General features: G+C 43.0%; 2 protein-coding genes across 5 annotated transcripts in view; one reads left to right on the top strand and one right to left on the bottom strand.

The window, feature by feature from the left end:
* The first annotated feature begins 3,179 nt into the window (after positions 1-3,179).
* LOC106604911 (rho GTPase-activating protein 24) lies at positions 3,180-6,258 on the top strand. The gene is made up of 2 exons (XM_014200036.2): positions 3,180-4,501; positions 5,452-6,258. The coding sequence occupies exons 1-2, from the start codon at positions 3,513-3,515 to the stop codon at positions 5,687-5,689; spliced, it is 1,227 nt and encodes a 408-aa protein (XP_014055511.2). The 5' UTR covers positions 3,180-3,512; the 3' UTR covers positions 5,690-6,258.
* LOC106604910 (mitogen-activated protein kinase 9) overlaps positions 6,141-20,882 on the bottom strand; it is a 36,622-nt gene continuing 21,880 nt past the window's right edge. For 2 of the 4 annotated variants that reach the window (XM_014200031.2, XM_014200033.2), the window contains exons 7-12: positions 13,642-13,713; positions 13,066-13,248; positions 12,522-12,646; positions 10,785-10,848; positions 10,595-10,663; positions 6,141-8,028 (exon numbers count right to left, since the gene is read on the bottom strand). In XM_014200031.2, the coding sequence (XP_014055506.1) occupies positions 7,892-8,028; positions 10,595-10,663; positions 10,785-10,848; positions 12,522-12,646; positions 13,066-13,248; positions 13,642-13,713 (650 nt within the window). In that variant the 3' untranslated portion in view covers positions 6,141-7,891. Of the gene's footprint in view, positions 8,029-10,594; positions 10,664-10,784; positions 10,849-12,521; positions 12,647-13,065; positions 13,249-13,641; positions 13,714-16,632; positions 16,705-20,882 lie in introns of all 4 variants that reach the window. The other 2 variants (XM_014200034.2, XM_014200035.2) reach the window with 2 other exon arrangements.

Below are 20,882 nucleotides of genomic sequence, written 5' to 3'. Positions count from 1 at the left end.
ACACACCACATCCCGTGTGTGTATTCATGCCAACGTTCTGACAGGGGATGTCTTGTTCTGAGGGATGACTCTGTGTGGAGAATGAAGGATGATATTTTTGTTTTCGACAATAAACACTCTAGATAAGGTTTGGATGACAGTCAACAGAAACCCAGCAGATAAGGTTTGGCACAGAGGCATATGGATAACAGTGACAAATAACACTTCATATACTGTAGATGGTATTATCGGTTGAGGCTTTATGGCTGTGTGACATTGGTGATAGGCCTCTCTACCTAGAACTCTAAAAGCCTTGTGAATAGAAAGCCACATTTCTGACGTCAAAGGATGCAGCCTGAAAACCCCGTTGAGCTTTCATTTCCAGGATGAGAAGTATTCAGAGGAATCTTCAAATGGACAGAAGGGCTTAATAAGACCTGAGTAAACAGAACTGGGGGGGAATTTGAATGGAATCTGCTGCTACAATACAGAACAGCACATCAGGGTACACAGGCTAAAGAGGAAACAGCAGAAGAGGAGGGGGGGGTAATCTCACAGAAATGTAACTGTGCGTAGACATACATATCATAATCACACACAAGTCTCTCACTGCGTTCATCGCCTTCCCTTCTCACTCACTCACTATTTCTCTCTATCCTGTGGAAGGATCTACAGCTGCAGTACATCACCTCATATGGTTGCCCTAGCTACAGTATGGTTCTTCTCTATATGCTATTCAGTAGAAAGATGCCCAGACAGCTCTTACAGAATACGTCTCCTCTCTCCCTCCAAGGCCTCTTGCGTTAACAGGGCCTGCTCCCATGCTAACAACAGCCCTCCTCAAATTACACTCCATCAAGCAACAGTCTGCACTAACCACTGAGCTCTCCCCTCACCACAACCCTGACGCTTTATTATTTAAAACACAAGGATCCGAGTTGCCAGAGGCCCCTTAGTCGTCATGGCTACAAACAACTGCGTAGATGTAAGGAGCGGGAGGACGGGTGAGGAGGTGCCTGAAGGCCTCGGAGAGAGGTTAACCTCTGCAGGGCTGAACTTTCCATCTTCATAAAGAAGTCACTGGCCTCTGAATAAGAGGTTAAAGAAGAGAGGTCAGCTTTAAATATTGTTTAAAAGACACTGGAAGGTCAAACTGTAATGTCAGAAGCAGTGATAACGGTGAAGATGCACATTTCTGTCATTCTAGCTGCACGTCTCCTTCCGAAGTCACTGGTCTCTAAGAGACAGGCCAGTTCAGAACCTTGGACAGGGCTATGTGCTTTGCTGGACTCAGCTGAGCCACCAAGACCAGAATGTATCCTCTCTGTTTTTCTACAGTAATTGAAGTGACTGAAGTCTATACTCGATGTGTAGGCTTGAAGGCCAAAGGGTGATTTACATAGGACAGATCAGTCTACAGTTCTACCAAAGGAGCAACACAAGCTGACTAAATTACAGAGGAGACTCCAAAGTAGATCCCCGTCTATCCCATGGCCACGTCGATAGAATCTTGCAGATCTATTCCAAAGTCCTAATTCTATAAAGCATTCTAGGTCAACCCATGATTCCTCTCACTACTGCACTGCAAATTATCTGATCATTGCCGCTGACCTGACCTGAGTTGAGCTGAGATGAGTTAAGGGAAAATATCGATCCATTATATGGCTGTTTCCTGTGATCTAGGATCAGTGTCCCTGATAAAGACAGGGTTGACCCTGCCCTGCAGCTGAAGCAGAGGAGGATCTAACACTGGATCACTGATCAATACTGGATCGATAGGTGTGATCTGATGCTGGAAACCGTGTTTTAACCCTAAATCGGAGGGAAGGGAGAAGCTGGTGGTTAAAGAGAGAATGTGTCCTGATAGCTCTTTGTCCTTCATTGGACAAGTAGGGTCCTACCAACCATTCATGGATTTTAAAAAAGAGAAACAAACCGAGCACCTACGTTTCATGTACAGTGCTAGAAAACGGATACTGTGATTCAGATTAGGTTTGGAAGATGATGGAAGCAATTCCTGCCTGTTACATTTTTGCTGACGACAAGGTACACCGCCCATTGAAAACACACTTTCCATATAAAATAGCTAATAGCCCCATCTGGTGGTCAAATGTTCCATAGCAACATCTGTGTGTGTCGTGTGTGTGTAGGTGGCTATGGCTTACCTCCAGAACTCAGCTCTCTAGCCTGCAGTGAGTAAGGTGCATTAACAAACTGTACTAAAAGCATTCAGTTCTAATTAAATGTTTCTCTTTGCCAATGTTTAAGTGACTCATAATAGGGAAGCTGTATCTCTCTCTGCTTCTGTCTCCAACCTCATTTCTCTCTCTAGTTAAACTGTAAAATAAACCCTCTTCTACTTATCACATTTTCACTATACAGTAAACCAACATCTCAGTCTAAATTCCCTCTCTCCCACTCTGTGTACTCAGGGTAAAAGCTATAGTCTAGGAGTTGTGAGACTGTATGATTCGTTTCCTGTACGCTATGTTGGTAGCCGCCCACTGGTTCTGAGTACGCTCTGTGTGAGCGTGTGTGCGTCCGAGTACCCTCCATAGATCAGCTGAATGGCCTGGGCTAAACTGTGGGGTGACTGACCACCATCACTCTCCTCACACTGTTAAATGCGCCTGACACTTGGTTCACTGCATCCCACAGCATTAACATGGACAGGTGCCATAAACCAAGAGAGTGTGGGAGAGAGAAAGGGGGAGGGGATAGAGAGAGATAAACAAACAGGGAAGGAGAAACAGATTGACTGAGATAGAGAAACTACCATATCTATTGGGTGAAATACCAGTGTGCAATCACAGCAGCAAGATTTGTGACCTGTTGCCACAAGAAAAGGGGAAAGGGGAACTGAGTGTCAATTGACACGGTGACGTGTAAGCCAGGCCAGAAGTGTGCCAGCATTTGTGCCATTGTACCCCGGTAAAAGGGGAGTGTCTAACCCTGTATGCTCCAATCAGGAAGCATTGCCTGGCAACCACTTTCATTCCTCTCCAGTGTCGGGGGGTTTATTGCAGTGTGTGTGCCCACATACAGTATCTATTTTTGTGGTTGTAGCTAGTTCTGAATGTGTGTGTCTTCAGGAATGAGCCAGGCTGAGTTACACTCTGGTCACTCCCTCAGGAGCTGTTATGGTGCAACAGCTGAAGTCAGGGCTGCTTAAAGACACACACACACACACACACACACACACACACACTATTCCACACAGCTGCTGAGTGAGAGCTGCAGTCCTTTCCTCAGACGGCCACAGTACTCCTGCTACCTGCCGCCCACCAGCCGCGCCAAGGACACCGAGGAGAACCAGGCAGGGGGTCCTACACAAACTTCCCTCCCAAGGACGCGGCACTCCTTCCAGGGGACAGCCAGCAGGGACCCTCCCTTACACCTCCAGACACTTACAACCAGACTTCAGACCTCTCCTTGACTAAACTGACAGCAGAGCAAGGTTTCACTACTGCACCCCTCGAACCCTCAGCACCCCCCCCCCACCGTGCCGGACCCCCCTAGGGTGAGGTAGTGACATGGAGCTGCCCTGCCTGCCCACCGAAACCCCCACCACAGCCAGCTCCTGCTCCACCGACCCCCTGTACGACAACTGTCTACCCCATGCCGGGAGAGGGAGGGATAGAGGGTTTAGGGAGATGGAGAAGGAAATAAAAAGGGAAAGTGGGGGACTTTGCAACCCTGCTGTAACCGGAATCCTTCACCCCTCCTCCCCCCCTGGCCTGGCCCCAGCTGCAGCTGTGGTTCCCACACTGGGAAGGGGGAGAGATGGAAGAGGAGGGGTGAGAGGGGCTGGCGTGCTGCCAGCTCACAGTCACTGCAGCTGGGGAGGCCTGGGAAGGCAGGGCTGGGACATGGGGACAAACAGAGGAGAGAGAGGACGAGAGAGAGGAGGAGGGAATAAGGGAGTGCAGGAGGTGGAGAGCGTTCGGCATCAGCAGAGCCCCAGCCCGAGCCACAGCGACACACACGAGAGCGCTCTTTCCGTCTACGACAACCTCCACGCTGTGACCCCCACCGAGGACGCTGCCATGGAAACCACTGTGACCTTCCCCACGCCCCAGCGCTTCCCGAGGATCCCGGTGCCGGTCTCGGTGTTGATGGAGGATGGAGGGGTCAGCGGGGAGAGTAGCTCCTGGTCTTCCTGTGAAATCCTCCTTGCAGGGAGCAGCGCCAGCAATGGACCAGACCAGTACCAAGACCTGGACCCAGAACTGGACTTTAACCAGGACGAGCCCACGTTCCAACTCCAGCCATTGATCCAACCACAACCCCATCGACCAGATAACTTCTCCCATCTCCAGCCCCTTGTCCCACCTCTACAGGCTTCTGCCGCCCATCCAGTAGAGCCTCTCCAGCCTTCTGGTCCTATCCCTGTCCCTGGGGCCCGGGTTCCCCCTCCCCTGCCCTTGGCAGACCCCTCAGCCAGCGCCCTCCGCAGCCTCCTCACCAGCCTCCAGCAGCAGATAGCCAGGCAGAGAGAGGAGTATGAGGAACGCATACACAGGTAAGAACTTCATATCATCATCATCTAATGTGCACACATATAATAATAATTTTTAAAAAACATGGTGACAAGCACATTTTGGCTTGCTTTTGGAGTTACATGATTTCTCTGTGTACTTTCAGTGATAAGGAGTTGCAAAGGCTTTCTATCCAGATATGACCCCCCCCCATCCTGTTTACTGACAGAGATCAGTCATGGAATATTCCACAAACATTTTCCTGCATTCTCTTCTATATTTATTTGACATGTCATTAGTACGCACACAAGGAATGAATGCCATATTAAAAAAACACCGGAATTCAAAACCGACAATTACACACTTCATGAAATTGTTTCTTCGGGTGGAGTAATATTATGCTTAAAAACACAATGAGGCCATGACTGTTTGTGTAGCGGTGGATGGAAAAAGAGCTATAGGAAGGGTCTGGGCTAACCTAGACACTAACACATACCTCACTAGTACTGATATAGACAGACAGGGGATGCCTGGTCAAATTGAGACTAACTGGCCATACAACTAAAATTAGGAGCATACAGTACACAGGGACAAAGAATGTCTGACTGTCACATAGGCTAATTCATCACCCTTAACCCTAACCTAAACCCAAGATGGATGCCCCCAAAGGGTACTCGATCGAGGTGTTGGCTCAGGACCTCTCTCTTCCTTACCCTTTTCGCTCTCCTCCTCCTGTCCCCCTTACCCATTCTCTCCTTCGAACACTTAAGGAAATAGAATTGAGATTCTCCCTGATCCCTCATGCCTTCGCCTTGCCATTTCAAGAGGCGAGAGGATGCAATGAACCAAGGAAATGCAATTGAGATTCTCACTAACAGTCTGGAACAGAGGAGTGAGGTGCCACAGGGAGAGGTGTTTGACCTGAGGACTAACCTGGCTCAGCAGAGTTACTGTGTCCCCCACATTTACCTAACCTTCTCTCTCCCCCCCCCAGTCTGGAAGAGAGGAACGAGGCTCTCCAGGTAGAGGTGCTTGACCTGAGGGCTAACCTGGCTCAGCAGAGGCGGTGGTACTCTGTGGTCCAGGCTAAGATCTTGGAGTCAGAGAGGGGCCGGGCTGCAGCAGACCTCCGAAACGCAGCCCTGCAGAGGGAGATGGAGCAGTTCTTTGACACCTTCGGAGAGCTCAGCAACGAGGCCAAGAAGACGGAGAAAATCGTCAGGAGTTTCTGACACTGACCTTTGGCTGGGTCTGTACTGTATGTGTGGGAGGGAATGAAGTATGTATGGTGAGATTGGAAGTGATAAGACACAACTCTGTCTTTAAGACTATTTACACAATCTTTAAGGCCAGCTGGAGAGGAAACATTCGAGTATGAAGCCTTTAGGAATTCTAATGGATTATGGAAAGGTTAATTATCATAAATGTGCATATTCATAAGCTACAGTATATTGTCCATGGATTCAGACCACGGGCTCATACACCTTTATCTTACGTCATGTTTGCCTCATCTTTGATGATTATATCACACCTCTCTATTAGCACTTTCTAGTGCTGGGTCGGGATCTGAAACAGCCGATTTGCCAGTTCGGTGGGGAAGTGCAAGAGGCGCTCACACATCTGGAAGGTTCTGAAATGGTATCGATGTACAGTACCTCTGCATTTACAGCAATTAACATCACATTCTTTGAGTTGTCCACTTTTAATTGATGGGGAAGGACAACATGAAGGCAAAGTGGTATTGTGAAACAGCATGCCATTGCAGACAGTACATTATGAAAATAAAAGGAAATGAACAAGATGAACCATGAAATGTACAGTTTGTACACAGTGAATATTTTAAACATGGTACACACACCTCAGTCCTTATCAAATAGGATGTAAAGAGTGAGCTGGACACTCCTCTGGTCATTTAAGGCATGATGAATGAAAAAGGTTGTCATGGTTTGAAAGGAAAACAAATATGGAGTACAGTCCTCATCTGATTACATCATGTCTGTTTGTGCATATCCATCATTCAACAGAGTTACTTTTCATCAAACTCTGTTTAGTTCTATCTATGCTCAGAGTTCTGCTCCAGAACTTCAAGGTCCAGAATCACACTAGGTATTGGACAGTTATGTGACATGTCCACATTCCAAACCAAAAGCTGTGCTCCACCACTGTCAGTGTCCTTCAGGTCCATATAGGCATTCATCTACTAATGTGGTTGTCCTTGTCTTGAAGGAGCAAAATCCATTAGAGGAACGATGAGAGGACAGCATGGTACCGATATAGCACACACATGAGAAAAGTACAGTGCATGTGCCGCCATGCAAGTTGAACAACCATTGTTAAGTTGCTACATCTCTAGATACTAAATTTCAATATATGTTTTATGTCATGATTTCCAGTACTGATGGAATGGTTTAGAATAAGAGGCCCCATGCATTTGACCCCATGCATTTGATCATCAATAAAACGTTTCACAAGGGTCTTGTTTTGTATGGGTCAAACATCGTCAGTGGTGTGCAACATTTAGCAAAGAACTCAAACTAAAACACATGGACCTGTTTTTTGTACTCTCAAAATGTACAGGATAATGATATTTCAATATACACATTGTACCTTATGGCATACGGGTTGATTGTACTATATGAAGATGTTTCTATGGGTACATTGAATGTCTAATAAACAAATATGCCTAGCTACATATCTACGTGCATGATCAGAGCTTTAGCTTGATACTATTACATACAGTACATTTATAAGGAAATAAAACCTTAACATTGAAACCACAGCCACCCCTGGAGGTCAGGAGGAGTAACAGCTCCAAGCCACATCACTCAAGACAATTAAAACACTATACTCAACACAGGCACCACTCTCACTTGTTCTGAACACTGCTACCTAACTAAAACAATCTAAAAAAAAATTGTGATTAGTGGTTGCTCATCAGATGAACATTTGATGGTTTGATAATGTGACCAGAGCCTTGTTTGTGTCGCTGTAGCATGCAGAAAGCAGCTGCTCAAATCTAATGACACTCCTGTCTTTAGGTTAAAATCTTTGTAACCTTAATTGGAAAAAAAAAAAAAAAAGTAGGCAAAGTAAATATCAAGTCCCTTGCCAAGAATTCTCAAGACAGATTCAAAATGGAAGAATATTACAGAATACTTCAAATATTAATAAAAAGGTTATTAACCCAATATAGATATTGTAACTTGCGCCTCTTACACACAGTCAGAAAAATAAGGCTTAGGATAGAAGTGAAACACTGCTCTGGGGTTACAGCTAAACTATACGTGTCCAAGATCACACAATTTTTCTTTAGAAAAATAGACCTATGCATGGAAGTTAGAGAAAAAAAAAAAAGAAGACGGAAAGAAATATAAAGAGGTGAGCGAGACAAAGCAAGCTAGAAAATAGAAACAGATACACTTCCTGGTGCGATATCATTGGCTCTCGTCCAGGGGTCCAGTGAGTGTGTCAATGCTGCTGCTGTCAGTGTCTGAGGCCAGGGTTTGCTCTGTTGACATGGACGAGATGTCATTGGCTGAGGACAACTGGGAGGCCAACCCCGTCACTGCCTCTATCACAAAGACAAACAGACAGCGAGAGAGAAAAAAAATATAATAGGGTTTATACGGTATGTCTAATGCAGTGGTCACCAACCTTTTCAAGATCACTTTCGCAGTCAAAAAGCAAGCCGAGATTTACTGTTCAGCTAAAAAAAAATTTTTTAACAACCTAATAAAAACTGTTCTGTAGGAACAGTAGGCCTAATACATCACAACATATTGGCTAAATGCTTAGCAATATTGTTCATCTCAGACCATATTATATTTCAAAACTCAAGCTTTGATAATAAAATAGATCAGTTGGTGTAGCACTTGATCTTCAGGTCGGAGCTCTAGAAAAGATGCCCGAGTTTCCGAATTGAAATTCAGAGTTGGATGACCGTTCAAAACAATGTTTCCCCAGACGGATCAAATTATTTTCCCCCCGACTTCCCAATTGTCTTGAACGCACTGAAGTCAGAAGTAGGACATTTCCGAGTTCCCAGTTGTTTTGAACACATTAGTCTCAGCGGAGGGAGGGAGAGAGCAGCAGAGGGTCCGCCTCTCACGGTCCCTGCTCTCTCCTTCCTTTCCTCTGGTGAGACTGACCAGAGAGGGGGGACAGTCTTCCATCTGATGGCGAAACTCGAGTCGCACCTCATGTGACAAACATTTTAGTTGATCTGTCTCATGCACAAATTCATGTTGTTCCTATGACCAGAGAAAATGAAATAATAATAAATTAGACATGACGAGCTGCTAATAACAATAATAATTTTAAAAAGCATAGCTACTAATTCATTGCAGCTGCAGCGCGAGTGGACATAGGGAGAAGCGCATTTTATGTTTTGTAGTAGTGTTGAATAAAAACTTAAAGATATGAACTCACAAAAAAAACTAATTGACAGTCTCTCTCTGGTCATGGTTTTAAAAGTCATGAAATGTCACGTAGGCTAGTATAAAACTTTGTGGCCGGGGGAAGCTGTTGGCAAGGTGATTTAAGCTATCCGATTGGCCAGCGCAGTAGGCGCACTCCCTTTAGCCGGTCCACCGGGAAGGCGGAGTTTGTCTTTTTAGACAAATGAAATGGTTCCAAATGGGTAAACTTTGCCTACCCAGTGTGCAGGGATTCCGAATCAAGTACACCTTCGGCCAACAGCACAACATAAAATAAAGAAAAGAACGCAACCTTCTGTACAGAAATGTTTGGTGATCGATGAGGAATGCCTTGAAGACCAACGAGTTGATCTCGATCCACAGGTTAGTGACCACTGGTCTACTATATACACACACCAGGTAGGGATGGACATTTAAATATCACTATTCAAATAATACCATGAGCCAATTTCTTTTTAATAAAAAAATAAGTTACACTCTAGAACAATCAGAATGACGCATAATGCCACAACAGCAGTTGTTTTCAGGGTGCTATTCTCCAGTGTTTTTGGCTAACAGTAGCCTAGGCTAACAGCAACAGTGAAAGAGAAGTCTGACGTTCCCCATAATAGAACTAATTCTGTTTCAAAAGGTGTTTTGCATTGATCTGTGTCAGGTCTTATGCACCGTCTGTTGGTGCGCGACTATAGGCTAACTGCTATTTGAAGTGAGGAAAATAGCATACCATTGTCAGAGCCAACCAGTGGGCTAAATGCGCTATTATAGTAAAACGCTTTTTCATGTAAATGCAACCCATAGCCCATGTGAGAGAAAATTTGCTTTAAATTCAAACAAAATCATTTTATGCATCCTCAGAACTGTAGGCTACATTTACCGTTGGCAACAGTAAACAATTTACTTTCAAAACCATCTGAAGCAGCAGTAGCTCAATGCATGTACATAAACACTACATTTTTGTGGTTATATTTAATTAAGATTTTCAAGTGGCATTGTATATCCTTGTGTGTAACAATTTTTCATTGTTAAAATAGGCCCATTTTGTGTTGTTTTGAATACTAATGTTCATTTGGATATTAGAATATGCGAATAACCATGCCCATCCCTAATACCTGGCAGGGTCCACCAGGGTTGGGGTCAATTCCATTTTAATTAGACATTTCAATTCAATTCTTGAAGTGGAGAAGTTACGTTGAATTGAAATTTGAATTTCAACAACCTTCAAGTTGCGGAATTTAATTGGAATTAGACTGTTAGAATTTCAAAATTATTTCTTGGAATTGAATATTTGTACATTTCCCAGTTGATGGAATCAGCGCACTTAGTATCAAAAATGGACAGCAGGATTGGTTTAAAAACATTTAAACTTTTATTTCCATTATAGCTAGGCTGTCTGAACAGTGACATGATCAGGCTGAAAGCCTGAGGGATTTGAATTCTAAATTGGAATTATTGGGGATAATATTGAATTGGGAATGTCATTCTTGGAATTTACTTAACATTAAAATTGAGGAGTTGAATTCTCTCTGAATTCAAAGACTGAACTTAAATTACAATCGAATTTGTGCAATTAACCCCAACCCTGGGGCCCGGTCCACTAACATTCACCACTGTGTCACAGAAACAGTCACAACAGACCTAGAGGACTTGTTATATAGTACATTAAGATGTGATCTTGTATCTGTGTATTGTGTAAAGAGTTACCTGACTCTTCTTTCATCACTCCATTCTTGTTCCTCTCCTCCCAGTCTATCAATTCTTCATAAATGAGCTCTGAGGAGAAAGAGTGATTCATTTCATCCATGTACAGTCATCTACACTGTGTGTGTGTGTGTGGTAATGTACTGTATCAGAACAGGTGAGAGTTCTGTCCCTAGAGGGAGCCACTCCCTACCTTTCCACTGTTCGATGCTGTGTTCCCTCTCCTCTAGCTGCTTGTCACAGATCTGTGGGGGAGGCTATTAGATACAACATAGACAACACAGTGACACACATATCAGACCAAACAAAATGTATTCCCCATATATACACACTTTAGCAAAATACATTTAAACTCAGTTCACAATTCCTGACATTTAATCCTAGTAAAAATTCCCTGTCTTAGGTCAGTTAGGATCACCACTTTATTTTAAGAATATGAAATGTCAAAATAATAGTACAGCAAATTATTTCTTTCTTTCATCACATTCCCAGTGGGCCAGTCGTTTACATACTCAATTAGAATTTGGTAGCATTGCCTTTAAATTGTTTAACTTGGGTCAAACGTTACGGGTAGCCTTCCACAAGCTTCCCACAATAAGTTGGGTGAATTTTGGCCCATTCCTCCTGACAGAGCTGGTGTAACTGAGTCAGGTTTGTGGGCCTCCTTGCTCGCACACACTTTCAGTTCTGCCCACACATTTTCTATATGATTGAAGTCAGGGATTGTGATGGCCACCCCAATACCTTGACCTTGTTGTCCTTAAGCCATTTTGCCACAACTTTGGAAGTATGCTTGGGGTCATTGTCCATTTTGAAGACCCATTTGCGACAAAGCTTTAACATCCTGACTGTCTTGAGATGTTGCTTCAATATATCCACATAATTTTCCTGCCTCATGATGTCATCTATTTTGTGAAGTGCACCAGTCCCTCCTGCAGCAAAGCACCCCCACAACATGATGCTGCCACCCCCGTGCTTCACAGTTGGGATGTTGTTCTTCGGCTTGCAAGCCTCCCCATTTTTACTCCAAACATAATGATGGTCATTATGGCCAAACAGTTCTATTTTTGTTTCATCAGACCAGAGGACATTTCTCCAAAAATGACGATCTTCGTCCCCATGTGAAGTTGCAAACCGTAGCCTGGCTTTATGGCGGTTTTAGAGCTGTGGCTTCTTCGTTGCTGAGCGGTCTTTCAGGTTCTGTCGATATAGGACTCGTTTTACTGTGGATATAGATACCGTTGTACCCGTTTCCTCCAGCATCTTCACAAGGTCCTTTGCTGTTGTTCTGGGATTGATTTGCACTTTTCGCACCACAGTACGTTCATCTCTAGGAGACAGAACACGTCTCCTTCCTGAGCGGTATTACGCCTGTGTGGCCCCATGGTGTTTATACTTGCGTACTATTGTTTGTACAGATGAACGTGGTACCTTCAGGCGTTTGGAAATTGCTCCCAAGGATGAACCAGACTTGTGGAGGTCTACATTTTTTTTCTCTGTCTGATTTCTTTTGATTTTCCCATGATGTCACGCAAAGAGGCACTGAGTTTGAAGGTAGACCTTGAAATACATCCACAGGTACACCTCCAATTGACTCAAATTATGTCAATTAAGCTAATCAGAAGCTTCTAAAGCCATGACATTGTTTTCGGGAATTTTCCAAACTGTTTAAAGGCACAGTGAACTTAGTGTATGTAAACTTCTGACCCACTGGAATTGTGATAGTGAAATAATCTGTCTGTAAACAATTGTTTGAAAAATTACTTGCGTCATGCACAAAGTAGATGTCCTAACCGACTTGCCAAAACTATTGTTTGTTAAGAAATTTCTGGAGTGGTTGAAAAACAAGTTAATGAGTCCAACCTAAGTGTATGTAAATTTCCGACTTCAACTGTATACATCTCTCAAAAATGTGGAACAGTCCACTCACCGCATCTGCCTCTCCTGGATCGTACCACACATGGATATACGGGTGATTCAGGGCCTCTTCCACAGAGATGCGGCTCTCGGGATCGATCACCAGCATTTTGGACAGCAGGTCCCGAGCTTGACCCGCTGTCATGGAAATGAGAGAATGGCACATTCACTGCACTGTTTCTACAGCAACCAAGACTATCTTGACATCATTTCATTAAGATAGACCCCCGTGGTCTCTATGTGACCGCTTAAGCCCACACAAGGTGTTAGGTAAGAATACTGATCCAGCTTTCAACTAGATCGATTTGATACAGCAACACACATGTCGCTGGATAGTGTTCTTCACTCCTGCTCTACAATGTGAGTGATATTTTATTCCAGCCCAGCACTAACACACCGGTTTCAGCTTATCCATTCATCACTATGGCCTTGGTCAGCTGAATCTGGTGTCTCAGTGATGGGCTAGAGCAAAAGCCTGAGATACTAGAGCCCTCCAGGACCAAGAACTAAAATAAAAGTAAAAAATAAAAACAAAGGTCAGTGGGGAGATATCTTACTCTTGAGTCTGTCGTGTTCGGAATCAGAGGGGAAGGCCCAGTCAGGAAATAGTTCAGCGAAGTTGACCCCTGGGTATTGAGGCTTGTTCATCACATAGTTCCTCACCGTCTCCATCAGCCGGTTCATAAACTCCATGGAGGGAGTACCCAGCACCTCAATCACCTTGTTCCACTGGTCTATGTCTGGACAGGCACCACAGTTAAGGAGAACATGGGTGTGTGTACTACATCAACTAAAAAATGTGTGAAGAAGACAGACAGGACAGACAGAGCCCAATCCCATTAGAAAAGGTGAAACAGGCAGCCAGTATAAATGCTAATCGGAGTCATCCCAGTTCTTCTTTCATGATCAAGGGTCACTGGTTGAGGAAAAACACAATGTGGTCTCAATCATCCATGTGGATCTAACCAAACAGCAAGCCAAAGTATAAATACTTATGGAGACAATGGAAGAATCAAGTGTCAGAGAGGAGTGGAGATAGAGGGATGAGGAGAGGGATGAGGAAAGGGATGAGGAGGAGTGAGATATAGAAAGTAAAAAAAAAAAAGAGTGGGAGAGAGGTGGATGAAGGATACGGTCGGTGCCCTGGAAGATAACGTTGCCCTTCACCATTTCTCCCATGATGCACCCCACTGACCAGATGTCCACTGGGAACAGGAAGAAATCGAAAACAATGTTCAAACATGGTTGGTTGTCTTTATAACACAAATCATCAAAATCATAGAAAGACATATGGCAGAGGTTAAATTATATGTTAATGGCAGAATAATGCTTTAGAGTTATGAAATGGTTCAAATGCAGGATCAGGGACATACACCAGGCTGTTCCCATTCAGAGAGCACTCATTAGGATGGGAATGACAGACTAACTAACTTCAAACACAGCCTTTCAGGCTCCTCTCACATGCTTAGGAGCACTGCTTATCAGCTCACACAGCCGTTTCGGTTTCCCGATTTGCAAGTCGAGGATGAAATAACGTGTGTCCTTACTGGACACTTTGAAGATGTGAGAATAACTGTCCACATTTACTTTTCCTCAGCCAACAAGACGAGTAACGAACAGCAAAACCACCAGCCTATGCATAGGTGGCGTTTGAGTTTCAGCACATTTTTACCAGAAAAATGCACCTTTAAAATAAAGCATTGAATACATAATCGCATTTACAGACTTATGTAAGATAGCCTACTATGCATAATGGGATGAGTAGATTGGCCATCATAATTTAGGCTAATAATATAACAACTCGGTCACAGTTCGCAAAAAAAATGTACAAAAAAAAGACAGAACGTGTATATCGTCGAGTCCTGGGCTACATCAGATACGTTTATTCTTTCTTTGCATGGGAAAAACACATTTCATGCAATTCTACTATGCTTTATATGGACTGGAGACATAAGCAGAATCTTTTTTTAATACAACAAATTACAAGGTAGCCTACTCTGCTGACACTGAAATGGATAAAACAACGTTGTCCATATAAAAGGCCTATGAGAAGGGGGAGACGCAAATAGAATATGACATCCATCTAAACCGGAGGAGGAAATTGTCCAAAAACAAACTTAAGTGGCACTGACCGAACAATGAGAAAGAGTGAACACGCGCTGTGCGCACTCTCCGCTGGTGCAAATAAGATAAGCTATAGGCCTACTGTTCAATTAGGTTGAGAATTTGGTTACTAAAAGACAGATGTTCATTGTCTTCTCTTTACAGCAATAGCCATTTTGTTTTCCCAAACTATGTTTTATTTCTGTATAGACAGGAGTAGGCTAATTAGGCTATATAATTTAAGTTACTTAGGGAAAGCTTAGATTCCCCTAGCCTTATGGATGCGTCACCTATGAGCCTGTGTCAATCTACTATTCCCCATAGTAGAAAGGTTTACTGTTCTATTGGCCAGCTTGTCGAGAAATAAATAGCCCAGTCAGTCTCTGGGACAGTTGTAGGAAGATAGATCCCAAATTCATACAACCACTAGGCCTAGGCTATATAAAAATAATGTTGACAAGCAATGAATAGATGCAACCGATCATAACATTTAGCTTAAAATGTAAAGTATTATTTCTTAACATAATTAGCGCAGTAATGTGCACAAGGCATTTGGCTACCTGGACAATGGAAGTAAATTTAAAACCTATAGCACATGAGATAAATGGGCTTCTGGTTTCAATGGCATATGCCCAGGCTACTTTGAAGCAATGTAAAACATGCCTCATAATATGTAGTAAAATGTTCAGGTTTTAAACAATTAAGTAGCTATACATTTTCAAAATGCATACTGATTCCAGCTCATTGCGAAGTGGTGTGTGACGCGCTGATGAAGCCTGACTTCCGTTGCCAATGCATTTAAATAGTGAATGGGAAGCGCGCTTCAATTACCAGCTGAGGAATAAAAATAGCAATTTTTAAATCGTGGTCACAAAACTATTTTTAACACGTGATTGCATTGAGAATTGTTGGAAATAATAAAATCGCTGTCCGACAGATTTTCCGCTCAAAGGCACTGTATCTATAACGAAAATACACACGTACCAATTAAATTCCACTAAATTATGCAAATTAACCCATAGATCGATAAGCATGACTGGTCAAATGGATTTACGTCAACAAATAGGCAGTGGCGTAAAGTACTTAAGTAAAAATAGTTTAAAGTACTACTTAAGTCATTTTTTGGGGGGAGTACTGTACTTTACTATTTTTGACAACTTTTACTTCACTACATTATTTTCTTCAGTAATGAACTTTTTACTCCATACATTTTCCCTGGCACCCAAAAGTACTCATTAAATTATGAATACAGGAAAATGGTGCAATTCACACATCAAGAGAACATCCCTGGTCATCCCTACTGCATCTTATCTGGCAGACTCACTAAACACAAATGCTTCATTTGTAAATTATGTCGGAGTGTGCCCCTGGCTATCCGTAAATTAATCGGTTTGGTTTGCTTAATAAGGAATGTAAAATTATTTATACTTTTGATACTTAAGTATATTTTAGCAATTACATTTACTTTTGATACTTAAGTATACTTAAAAACAGATACCCTAATTGAAAATTACTGTACTTTCCACCACTGCAAAGTCAAAAAAGCATTATTTTGCAATTGGATTTTTTTCTCCCAGACAATAGCCTGCCGCCAATTGTGCTTACTAACATTTTTTAAATAAAATAAGGCCAAAAGCCGGATATTTCTGGATAACACAAACCCTGATGTGTACGAGTGTGTGTAGCTGGTACAATAGGATGTGGTCAGGGCGTGGATAGTAATTGCTTTGGACTGTGTGCCTTTAACAAATGTTCTTAAACCCCTCCCCCTTTCCTGTATTTCAGCCCTGATGACGACTTAGAGGTATTTTCCTTTGATAAGGTCAATAGGAAACTTCTAATGCACTGGAAAAATATGCCTTAACTTCCTACACAGGAAGTAGGTTTGACTACTATACATCGATAAACAAAAACATAAATGGAATACCATTCACTATGCAACACTGCTACATACAAATTCTCATAGAGTGATGCGTCATAAGTGGAACGAACACGCACGCTCTCACACGCACAAAGGATACAGTCTTTTCCAGGGAAGAGGATTTTGTGTGCAATCATCTCAGCCATGATGCAGCCAACAGACCACAGGTCAACTGCAGAGCAGCACAGAACCGTCAACATTCAACAACCATCATCAATATAAACATGATCAGTCACTTATCTAATCTTGATCAGCCACCACAACAGTTTAGTAGAATCACTAACTATGATCAATAAAAAGATTCATCCAACCCTTCAAGGTCCTTGGACACACCAAACATGACCAACAGCACTCCATTTTAAAACCAACCCACTGTGATGGACATTTTTCATGTTTGTTCTTCTCTAATAACCAATTTCTGTGTTCCGTTTGATGCTTTTCTATAAACCAATTTCTGTGTTCATGCAAGTGACTGATTGATAGTGAGGATTCGTTCAGTATCTGCAATTTGGCAGTACGCCCAGAACCTTGTTTAGAGAAAGGGATTTTGCAGTTTCAAGGTCTCAGCTTAGAGAGAAGAAGCCTTGTGAGGTATTGGTCTGTCACATGAATTAAGCAAACATTAATTATGAATAAGCTAAAATCATGCAAATATAACTTGTTAGTATATAAGGGAACTAACGGGACTGCCCAGTTAGAGCTCCTAATCGACATGAGTACTTGGTGCATTAAGTTTGTTGGAACCTCTCCAGTGCGCTGATAATACACAATGATTAATTTAAAGATTGACTTAGAGAGTGTCCCTGTGTAAGAATTTCCAGTGGAGGTCTGCGAGAAAAACCACCGGCGCATTTTATGAAGCCTGAGGGTAAATTCCCATCTGACCAAAATATGAGACCTGCCCAGACCCTTACTGTGAGCTGCCCAGGTGGAGACATCCGCGAACAATTGAGGGACGGCAACTGATTTCAGTAAGTCCATTTAAATGAATCTGAATAAAAATATGAAACATAAAATCACGGTGAATAACGCATAAAAAAAAAAAAAAAGGTACCCATAGTCTTATAGAGAGAAGGCTATTCACTAGTTTTATGAGAAGACTAGCGCGAGGGCATAACGGTACCATGGAAAGCCCCGCTAACAGCCATCTATAGGCATTTATAAGAAAAGTCTACGTGGTCTGCAGCCACTACAAATAACATGGTGTTTTTGAATACGTGGTGTTATTAAATATGTACGGAAGATATATATGGTGCAAAGTAAGTAAAAAGAGAGTTGTTGAAGATGCACAAGAGTAAATAGGCAAATTGATTTTCTTCACATGCCTGCCTGTAAAAAGGGAAAAAAGATGTTGGAAATGGTTGACAGTTCACCTCAATCCATTTGGATTTTCCACACATCAAGTGATGTGTATTGCTGTGGTCTTCTCGTTCTTGTCTTGTTTCAATAACACATATCACCAGATTGGGTCTGTTGAATGGTTGGGATTTCTCCTTTAGGATTAGCCCTCTAACTCCCTGACCTGTAACTCTACAGTGAGTTCACCAAGATGATAGGGGAGTATAAGCCAATTTGAAAAATCTCTCTCTCTAAAATAAACTCACCAACAAAGAGAAACATCCTCACTGTCAACTGCGTTTATTTTCAGCAAACTTAACATGTGTAAATATTTGTATGAACATAACATTCAAGAACTGAGACAAACTGAACAAGTTCCACAGACATGTGACTAACAGAAATGGAATAATGTGTCCCTGAACAAAGGGAGGGCCAAAAAGTAAGTATCTGGTGTAGCCACCAGCTGTATTAAGTGCATCTCCTCCTCATGGACTGCACCAGATTTGCCAGTTCTTGCTGTGAGATGTTACACCACTCTTCCACCAAGCCCTCACCCTCCGATCCAACAGGTCCCAGCCTTGCTCAATGGGATTGAGATCCAGGCTCTTCGCTGGCCATGGCAGAACACTGACATTCCTCTCTTGCAGGAAATCAGCCATACTGCTCGTTCTGTGCATGGTAGCATTGTCATGCTGGAGGGTCGGGATGAGCCTGCAGGAAGGGTAACACATGAGGGAGGTCTTCCCTGTAACGCACAGCATTGAGATTGCAGGCAATGACAACAAGCTCAGTCCGATGATGCTGTGACACACTGCCCCAGACCATGACGGACCCTCCACCTCCAAATCGATCCCGCTTCAGAGTACAGGCCTTGGTGTAACGCTCATTCCGTCGACGATAAATGCGAATCCGACCATAACCCGTGGTGAGACAAAACCGCAACTAGTCAGTCCTGTCCAGCGACGGTGGGTTTGTGCCCGTAGACGACGTTGTTGCCGGTGATGTCTGGTGAGGACCTGCCTTACAACAGGCCTACAAGCCCTCAGTCCAGCCTCTCTCAGCCTATTGCGGACAGTCTGAGCACTGACGGAGGGATTGTGCATTCCTGGTGTAACTCGGGCAGTTGTTGCCATCCTGTACCTGTCCCGCAGGTGTGATGTTCAGATGTACCGATCCTGTGCTGGTGTTGTTACACGTGCTCTGCCACTGCGAGGACGATCAGCTGTCCGTCCTGTAGCACTGTCTTAGGCGTCTCAGTACGGCCATTGCAATTTATTGCCATGGCCACATCTGCAGTCCTCAATGCCTTCTTGCAGCATGCCTAAGGCACATTCACACAGATGAGCAGGGACCCTGGGCATCTTTCTTTTGGTGTTATTCAGAGTCAGTAGAAAGGTCTCTTTAGTGTCCTAAGTTTTCATAACTGTGACCTTAATTCCCTACCGTCTGTAAGCGGTTAGTGTCTTAACGACCGTTCCACATGTGCATGTTCATTAATTGTTTATGGTTCATTGAACAAGCATGGGAAACAGTGTTTAAACCCTTTACAATGAAGATCTGTAAAGTTATTTGGATTTTTACAAATTATCTCTGAAAGACAGGTTTGTTCCTTTTTTTGCTGATATATATATAAAAAAATGGTTTCAACTGTGTTGTTATTCTCTGACATTTGTTTTAGAAATCTGTATTAAGAATATTGGTAGCAGTAACAGTTTGTCATACAATAAATAATTCGTCTGGATTTCCTGAATCAGAAATGCCCTAAACTAAAAACTGTTGTTCTGGTCTCTCCTCTATGCCAAAAGTGACTACATGCATGGAAGGGATAATTTGACCAAGAATAGTGTGAACCCCCCCATCCCATCCCATCCCCAACCAGCTGAAGCAATGGCGTTCAGTATGGTCCTTCACCACTTCTACCGTGAGACCGGAGTCCGAGCCAGCATGTACACAGCATCCAGTCGAAGCCATCAACTGCCTTTTAGAATGGTAGTCCTTAGAACCAACTTGACGCACGATCACTAATTTAAGACCCTCAATTTAGCACACTGTGCCCGTAATTCATTTAGGCTTATCCAAAATTGTTTATTTGAAGTATCAGGTTGATTGTGGCAGTCTGCACACTGAGAAATGTATAGTTATTTTGACTAAGAATGAATTGAGATACCAAATCTGTCATTGCCACAAGGGATGAGAATAGTTAATACTGGAAATATAAGATGAATATACTGTATGTCAATGTACATTCTGCCAGTATCGGTGTGTGCTAAGTTGAGGGTCTTAAATTAAAGTGATCGTGCGTCAAGTTGGTTCTAAGGACTACCATTCTAAATTTGGGTTGGACAATTTATCAATAGTTCTAATTATGGTTTGGAAAGGCGAGGCTTCTATAGACAGAGCTATACACCTAAAATGTGAGGAGAGCCACTAGATTGGGGCAAGGTTAGCCCAAGCTGCAATCTCATTCTTATCAAGGTTGGTGTGAAAACTGTTATAACATGTGTCCTCTCTCTTCCCTGTGAAAGTTAATATGCATGTGCCCTAGACCAAATTTGGGAGATCTCTAGAGACGTAGAGAAAATTGGCAATGTCTAAAGAATTGCGTAAATTGGCTCCGCAAACAGTGAGGCTCTTGACTATCTCTTGGCAGTTCAAGGGGGCACTTGTGCAATCATTTGTATTTATTATGGATCCCCATTAGCTGCTGTTATTCCTCCTGGGGTCCAGTGAAATTAAGGCAGTTTGTATTGTAATGTTTTTAAAATGTGTATATTCACAACACAGTGTACCCTCAGGCCCCTACTCCACCACTACAGTACTAAATCCATGTATAGTGCGTGTGTATATTGGCGATGAATTTTGTACTTTTGTCCCAGATCACTCTCCTAATAACTGATCTCACCGAATACATTGCCACTGTTGCTAAGAATAATTCCCCACAACCAGAGGGGACGCCTGCAACTTGTTTGGAAGTTGGGGATGCCAAATTGCCAAAATGGGCTGCAGCAAGTT

Source organism: Salmo salar, chromosome ssa05 (assembly GCF_905237065.1).
Source record: "Salmo salar chromosome ssa05, Ssal_v3.1, whole genome shotgun sequence".
NCBI lineage: Eukaryota > Metazoa > Chordata > Actinopteri > Salmoniformes > Salmonidae > Salmo > Salmo salar.
The sequence above is the reverse complement of the archived record's forward strand: the minus strand, read 5'-3'. Positions and strand labels throughout refer to the sequence as shown.

What these genes read in the sequence shown, in the direction of transcription:
- LOC106604911 (XM_014200036.2), top strand. Translation starts at nt 3,513, where the DNA reads ATGGAGCTGCCCTGCCTGCCCACCGAAACCCCCACCACAGCCAGCTCC. An exon ending in TATGAGGAACGCATACACAG is followed by an intron (nt 4,502 to 5,451) that starts GTAAGAACTTCA and finishes TCCCCCCCCCAG; the next exon opens with TCTGGAAGAGAGGAACGAGG.